Source organism: Neoarius graeffei, chromosome 15 (assembly GCF_027579695.1).
Source record: "Neoarius graeffei isolate fNeoGra1 chromosome 15, fNeoGra1.pri, whole genome shotgun sequence".
NCBI lineage: Eukaryota > Metazoa > Chordata > Actinopteri > Siluriformes > Ariidae > Neoarius > Neoarius graeffei.
In genome coordinates this window covers 31,410,694-31,418,974 of record NC_083583.1, presented here as the reverse complement: position 1 = coordinate 31,418,974, position 8,281 = coordinate 31,410,694, and the positions used below count along the sequence as shown (strand labels likewise).

The 8,281-nt window shown below is 40.5% G+C and overlaps 1 protein-coding gene across 1 annotated transcript in view; it reads left to right on the top strand.

The window, feature by feature from the left end:
* Window positions 1-99: 99 nt before the first annotated feature.
* The window catches only part of rnf13 (ring finger protein 13), a 36,556-nt gene continuing 28,374 nt past the window's right edge, over window positions 100-8,281 (top strand). The window contains exons 1-4 of the mRNA XM_060941133.1: window positions 100-313; window positions 1,173-1,262; window positions 6,467-6,547; window positions 6,669-6,794. Coding sequence (XP_060797116.1) covers window positions 1,185-1,262; window positions 6,467-6,547; window positions 6,669-6,794 — 285 coding nt within the window. The 5' untranslated portion in view covers window positions 100-313; window positions 1,173-1,184. The remainder of the gene's footprint in view (window positions 314-1,172; window positions 1,263-6,466; window positions 6,548-6,668; window positions 6,795-8,281) is intronic.

Sequence of the window (8,281 nt, the reverse complement as noted above, 5' to 3'; positions counted from 1 at the left end):
ATGGTTTCCGGTAAACATTGCTTGTGTGCTGTTTGTAGATCGGTGCTTGTACAGCGCGCTTTAGTGTAACGTAGCGCGTCATGTGACCTGGATGCAGTTCTAGTGCGTAGATTAGATTAGCTTAGCATAACATAACAGCTAGCTTAGCATAGTTAGTGTTTGAAGCGGCTGGTTGTTGACGTTGTGTCTCTGTTGTATCTGAGGCTTGTAGTTCGGATACATGGACTTAATAAAGACATAAAGTGGCTACTTGTAGAGGGTTTTTTTGTTTGTTTTATTTTAACACAAATAAAATGCTCGAATGTAGCTGAAGGTGAGTTTTAAACATATGAAGTGTCGGTGGTGTTACTGTTAGCATCTGCAGTTACTGAATTTCCCTGAATAATGTCACTTAGCTACCTGATGTATCTTTTAAGAATTAAAATTTAGATAAAAGAATTAGAATTATACAGCCAAACTGTGCTATAACTGATTGTTTAGTAAAAAGTAACGTGGTTTGTGTTGTCTTCTGTGATATTTATGGTGGGTGTGGGTGTGTGTAACGTTAGCAAGTCCTCTGGTTTGTTAGGAATCAGAATCCGAGTCAGATTCAGAACCGAGTTGATTGCTAAATCCAGGCTCACATACAGGGAATTTGCTTTGGTAATTGAAGCTTGAACAGTTAAGATAGAAGAATTTAATTTAAAAAAAAAAGTCCTAAAAGTAGAACAAAAAATAAGAAGACTAAAATATACAACTTTTGAAAAGTGGACTAATTAAAGAGGTATGGGTTGTAAGCAGTAACATTAACAGTAATATCATCATTATTAATATAATTAATTTTTGTCATTAAAATAAGTGGGTTCTGGTTAGAGAGAACACAGCGGGTGTGTTATTAATCCCCAGGTATTTTTATACACGTCTGTGTTAATATTTAATGAGGTTTATTATTTATTGCTAATGAACTTGGATGTTTTACAATTACAGACTAAATAACATCTAATAGGCATAATAACATATTAATAATGTTTGATAATAATCAGACAGGTGGCGTGTGTGTACGTACATAGTGTTGTCTCTTCACATCGCTGATGATTAACATTATTATATTCATCATTAGTGATGGTCGGGGCAGTTCTAATAACGGTAATGATTTGGTTATTATTTGCTCTGTGTGTGTGTGTGTGTGACAGGCAGGTGTGAAGATGCTGATGCTCTCACTCACTCAGATCTTCTTCATCACCTTCGTCAGCCTGCAGCCTGTGGAGGCCAACATCGTAGCGGTGAGACTCGCTGTCACACACCACACCACGCTGAGCGGAAGTGCTTAGTCTCAGTTCACTTCTTAACTCTAAAGTTTTGATGTGTGAACAGGGCACCTGTGTGAGTTAAATCAATCAAAAAGGGAAACATTTAGCTCGAAAGAAGAGGACAAAGTGTACTAGTGTTTAAAGGGAACCTACAGTGAAAAATAAACACCGGCTAGAAATATTACACGTTTTGCACAAATGTATTTTGACAACCCCATATCATCACCCTGTGCCGCGTAAAGCAGTGCTTTAAAATTCTTTTGTGTTCCTGCTCACTCAAGGGTGCAACCATATTGCCGTTTTGTGGGTGGCGTCTGACATAGAATTGTCAATTTGGCTCGCTGCTCCTGATACCACAATGTAGCCGGATGTACAAAACATTGTTGAAAAACGGCAGAGTGCAAAGCCTAGGGTTGCAAAAGTAATAAACGTGATGATAAAGGAAAGTCAAGTTTATTTGTATAGCGCTTTTAACAATAAACATTGTCGCAAAGCAGCTTTACAGAATTTGAACGACTTAAAACATGAGCTAATTTTATCCCTAATCTATCCCCAATGAGCAAGCCTGTGGCGACGGTGGCAAGGAAAAACTCCCTCAGACGGCATGAGGAAGAAACCTCGAGAGGAACCAGACTCAAAAGGGAACCCATCCTCATTTGGGCAACAACAGACAGCCTGACTATAACATTAACAGTTTTAACATGAAGACAGTTTCGTTGATGTTATAACTCTTCATTGATGGAAACTTGAGTGCAAAACTGTTCATGATAGCTGCAGTCCTAAAGTTAGCAAGACAACTGTAGTCCTCAGCCATAAAAGCATTACTGTAAGAGTCCAGAGCATCCTCCAGGTATAAACCTCAACTGTCCTCATGGGGCCGTCCTTCACAGGAGCGGTGCGATAAAACTCCGACCAGACACAGGGCACCAGGAAAGCGTTTTTTTTTTTTCTTTCTGTGCTCCATTGCTGACAACTGAGTAATGTAAACGACTTGCTAAATGTTGGCTACAGAACTTGGGAACAGGTCACACTTTAGAAACACTCTGCTTTAGTAGAAATGCTGTTGTTTGCCAGGACCCGATTGCTTTAAAAGGAATCTACAGGCCGAGCTCTTGGGCTATGCAGGTTGCGTTAGAATCAAACCTGATGCTGTGTCAACAACAAATATTCCAACAATGTTTACAGAAAAGGGATTCAGGCCATGCAAGCTGATTAACTAGAATAGTATAGACATTCAAAGCTTATGTATATTTAGCCACTGCCTAAAACCGGAGCTTCTGATGAGTGTAAAATGTGTTAGTAAATAATCCCATGTTATTAAAAAAAAAAAAGTAAAATAAGCGCTGAATCAAAACCCGTCTATCTTATGGAAATAAAGATACAAATTATCTTGTCCGGTGGTCTTCGCAATCACTCAGCTATTAACTTGCACTCGGCTTCGAGCTGTCACTTGCCTATGTTTAGATTAAAAAAAAAAAAAGCCATGGCTTAATGGTTAGAGAAGCAGCTTTGGGACCAAAAGGTCACTGGTTCAATTCCCTGGACCAGCAGGACTAGCTGAAGTGTCCTTGAGCAAGGCACCTAACCCTCACCTGCTCCCCAGACTGCTCTGGATATGTTGTACTTCGCTTTGGAAAAGAGCGTCTGCTAAATGCCGTTAATGTAGACCGTATAAGCTATTGTGGCATCTGTTTACACCTGTATTCATGCAAGCAAGTAATAAATAAATGGGCTTCATAGGTAGTATAAACATGCACAGACACACTGAGTGCCTGTGTATAGGCTGCTTACTGATTTTTAAGTTCTCCATCTGGTGCTCTCCCTCTCACATCGGGCTACCATGCTATTTGTATATAGTCTGTTTCCGTTTCCAGTGCAGGCTTGTGTGCAGCATACGTTTCCAAACCCAGTTTATCCATGAAACAATTTAATGACCAAGAAGTAAGCGACATTCACTTCTTCTAGCATGTCCTGTGTGTGGGGGGGGTTGCTGCCATATGGACTCTATTGATCCACATGTTCTATTAATTGGAACATAGTTTTACGCCACAACACTAGGCTTGGGAAACGACACTTTTACACCTACGGACAATTTAGAGTAGTCAGTTAATGTAACCTGCATGTCTTTGGACTGTGGGGAAAACCGGAGCACCGGGGGGAAACCCCACACAGACACGGGGAGAACATCCAAACTCCACACAGAAAAGCCCTCGTCAGCCACTGGGCTCAAACCTAGAACCTTCTTGCTGTGAGATGACTGGCCTAACCGCTACACCACTGTGCCACCAAGCAATTCAATGACTGTGCCTGGTTGATATCACATGAAAGTTCGTGTCCTTTACAACAAACACATTCAGTGTCAGTTTTCTGCTTGACACACTTTCCATATCGGCACCAGACAGCTGCCAAACCCTTTTTCCTGCCTTCCCGACATTGCACTTGCAAAGCACCACTGATTTCATCATTAGAATCATGTGATGAGTCGCTGCTGAAATCATTTCTCGGATGCAGATAGTCTTTTTTTTTTTTTTTTCTGAGGTTGATACAGATATCTGGTTTCTCCACGATCCATGCTGACTTTAAGATAATTCTCTTTCATCTGACTAAATCCAGGCAAACAAGTATGTTTACATCGTCTACGTTTAACTTCCGGCACCTGGCTAGCAACGATTTGAGATCACATCCTGGGCAAGATGTTGGTTGCCCATGTGCAGTAAAACTTGACGTGCTTTGGACTTTTAAGCATCTGATAGCTAACCAACCAGGTGGCTGCACTTGTGTGCATTATTATAATTAGGGCTTGTACTATCGATATCGATCATGATTAAATGCTGTACCGGTACCCTTTAAAATGTGAAATGAAAGAGGAAGTAGTTGGTGGGGTTTTTTTGTTTTTGTAGCCTGTCATTTCTGTTAACACTAATTTATTTACACAGCAATATTCGACAAAACTATAAACTGACGCAGCGCTTTAAAAGTCCAATAACCCACACGATTTTAGATATTTCAGTATCTGTACGACTATAAACATGTTTGACCTCTGTAAGTGTCTGCACATGTGGGTAAAGAAAGGAAAGGATCCAAAACCTCAATGTGAATGATCTCCTCCATCCTAAAAACAGACCAATTTGAAACTTTTATCACAGGATGTGATGTTGTGGGGGTTTTTTCTGACTCGCGCAATTTAACGTTTATTTACGTAGAATATGCTTAGTCAGTCCGGGTTATCTTAATTTTCTCATCCAAAAGCAACTTTTGATTTTATCATGTATACTGATTTTAAAAAGGTTTGTTGGATGGATGGTGTTTTGCAATTCTTTTCATCCATCCATCCATTATCTATACTGTTTATCCATCAGGGTCGCAGGGGAAGCTATAGCCAATCCCAGCTGACTTCATGTGAGAGGCAGAGTACGCCCTGGGCAGGTCACCAGTTTATCACAGGGCTAACACAGAGACAACCAACCACTCACACCTGCGTTCACATCTACAGGCGATTTAGAGTAGCCACTTGACCTAAGCATGTGCAGGAAACCCATGTAGGCACAAGGAGGACATGCAGACTCCACACAGAAAGGCCCCATTCAGCTGTGACATTCGAACCCAGGACCTTCTTGCTGTGAGGCGACGGTGCTAACTACTGCACTACCGTGCCTCCTGTCATTCTTTTTCATTTTTATCTTAATTTTCATTACAATTGATATGAGCAACAACTTCAGTAGGAAGTAAAATCTTAAATATTTGTGAATTTCAGAATTTCTTACTATTTGCTTTGACCCTATTTGCTTTAATGACAGTGTGCACGCGAACTGGCATGGATTCCACAAGTTTGTACAAAACCTTATGATCCATTTTAGATCAAATGTATTGGAGCATCATTCAGTGAAGGGGATAAAACTCTCAGAAAATCTGACCTTTTGTACAAAGCAGTTACAGTGGTCAATATCACAAATTTGCTTCCATTTAATGACCAAGTTTGTGCAACATCTTGAATATTTGTCAAGATGTCCCACGTTTTTTTTTTGTTTGTTTGTTTGTTTGTTTGTTTGTTTGTTTGTGGGGTTTTTTTTTAGAATTTTTAAAATTCTAATTTTTTTTTTGAGGTTTTTTTTTTCTCCCCCCAGTTTTAAATAAAAAAAAAAAAATCCCAAATTTTCAGTGTCGTTTCAGACTTTTGGGCCCGACTGTAAATGTGTGTTTTGACGGTTTTATAAACGTCAACTCAACGACTTTCTGCTGTATAACGACTGCATTAACGATGGTTTTAACTTCGAACATTGCACTTCCAATAAAGCCCATATACATAATATTCACACACACACGCGCGTGCATACACACAGAGCATAAACAGGTTATTAATGATGTATATCAACACCCCACACTCATGATTATCTTTTTTGTTTGTTTGTTTTTTTGTTTTTTTTGGGGGGGGGGGTTCATATTTTGATGTTGTATTTTGAGGCTTTTTTCCCCTCAGTGTCATGTGTCTGCTCTGATTGTAAACTCTCAGGTTAATTATCTGCCTGTAAAACTTCACTCAATAATCCGTGTGTAATCTACACACTGATTAATATCCAAAGGATAATAAAATACAAGATAAATGTTAACGTGGTTTTAAATGGAGTTTCTCAGTAATGCTGCGAATGTTTATCAGAGTTGAGTTCACACGCGGTGGCCGGCGAGGGTCTTTCTGTGCGGAGTTTGCATGTTCTCCCCGTGTCCGCGTGGGTTTCCTCCGGGTGCTCCGGTTTCCCCCACAGTCCAAAGACATGCAGGTTAGGTTAACTGGTGACTCTAAATTGACCGTAGGTGTGAATGTGAGTGTGAATGGTTGTCTGTGTCTATGTATCAGCCCTGTGATGACCTGGCGACTTGTCCAGGGTGTACCCCGCCTTTCGCCCGTAGTCAGCTGGGATAGGCTCCAGCTTGCCTGCGACCCTGTAGAACAGGATAAAGTGGCTACAGATAATGAGATGATGAACGAGTTCACACGCGGTTCAGTCTTTAAAAAAAAATTACTGATTAGTATCAAAAATCTAATTAGGGTTTTGTTTTTTGTTTTTTTAAACTGAAGTGTAACTCTTTTATTCACCTACTGTATCAGATAGCATGTGTGGATTATATTTCAGTATTTTGTGTGTGTGTGTGTGTGTGTGTGTGTGTGTGTGTTATTGCAGTACTTGGATGATAATCGGACAGAGACATTTAATGATGCTCCTGCCCATTTTGGACACAGATTACCCAGCGAGGGCCTGAAGGTGAGACACTTTCACTCAGTGTGTGTGTGTGTGTGTGTGCGCACATGCATATGCCTCTGTCGGGGACATGGGGGCATAATGGTGTTTTTAAACTGTTTTAATTGTCTTGTTTTGTGGTCAGGGTTTCCTGATTGGTGCTCGGCCTGAGAATGGGTGTGTATCAATTGATCCTCCACCAATCGGAGGGAACTCCCACAACTGCTTCATCGTCCTCATCAAACGATACCACTGCAATTTCGACATCAAGGTCTCACCCACATACATACACTATACACATATACATTTTATATGCAAAAGTTTGGGCATCCCTGCCCAAGTTATATGGGTCTGTCTCAGAAACTGGGTACTGTGGGGGTACCCCACTAAATATACTCAGTCAATAAACTATACGGTTTTGAATGGTGATGCTGGTTTTAATTTGAAATAAAATGATGAAAGAAATAATACAGATAAAACTAAATCTTTGATGTGAATACTCTATTCAGAATTTGGCAAAAATTCTGCAAATTTGTGGAAAAATGGTGGCTTGATCTGGGACATGATAAATGGTTGACTACGTTGCATTCCCTTAAAAAGGTTGTAGTCCACTGAAAAGTCTACAGTTATCACTAATTGTATTTTAAGTTGTAACTTTATACACCTAAGGATTGGTGCGCTCACAGAATAATCATAACCGTAATAAAACATCATGCAAAATATTTTATCACCGTCGTAACTCCATTTTCCGCAAACCCAAAACCAACACGATCGTGTGTTTTGATCTAAACGGAAAGCCTCAGGGTCAAGGTCACTACCTCACCAAAAGTAGTAACTTAAAATCACTACGCCATATAAACATTTAGTTATAAATCTGCGATTTTGTTTTTTAAAACGAAAGCTGAAAGTTAGGTATAGAATATGTTTCTTACAGAATATGTTCCGATGGTAGCTGGTCTTGTATGAATTTCTGAGCTATAAAATGAGTTGTGGTCTGTTTTTTACCGTAGCGTGTTATTTGTGTGCGGGGAAGGACACACATTAACAATTTGCGTGTGTAGAATGGAATTTTCCACTCCAACAGTTAGAAGTTGATTGTGCTTCCATTTGCGGTCTTTCTGTTACACGGGTGATCTGTTTGGACGTTATCACTGAAAAGGTGAGTTTTGACGGTTTTATTTTGTTTTAGTCTTGCAGTATAAGGGAATAGAATGTTTCTTTTTCATCTTACTTTCATATTTCGTAGTGTTTGCGTATTTTTGGCCAATATTTTGCAGCCATGGTCAATTTAGATCGAACTTTTGGATAGAATCTACGGCCAGTCATTTTGCCCCGCTTCGCGCTCCGTCTGGTGCGGTAGTGATGTCCCGTTGCTCGCGCGCCGCAGCAGAGACCCGCGCGACCTTCAGCTGGTACAGCCGCTGTTCTTTTACCACCGCCGTTATTCTCATCTTTCCAGTGTGTTCTTGATTTTTCCATTGTCCTATTGTCCTATTTTGCCATATCAAATACCCCAAATGTATCATCTCATGTCATCTCATTATCTCTAGCTGCTTTATCCTGTCCTACAGGGTTGCAGGCAAGCTGGAGCCTATCCCAGCTGACTACGGGCGAAAGGCGGGGTACACCCTGGACAAGTCGCCAGGTCATCACAGGGCTGACACATAGACACCGACAACCCTTCACACTCACACTCACACCTACGGTCAATTTAGAGTCACCAGTTAACCTAACCTGCATGTCTTTGGACTGTGGGGG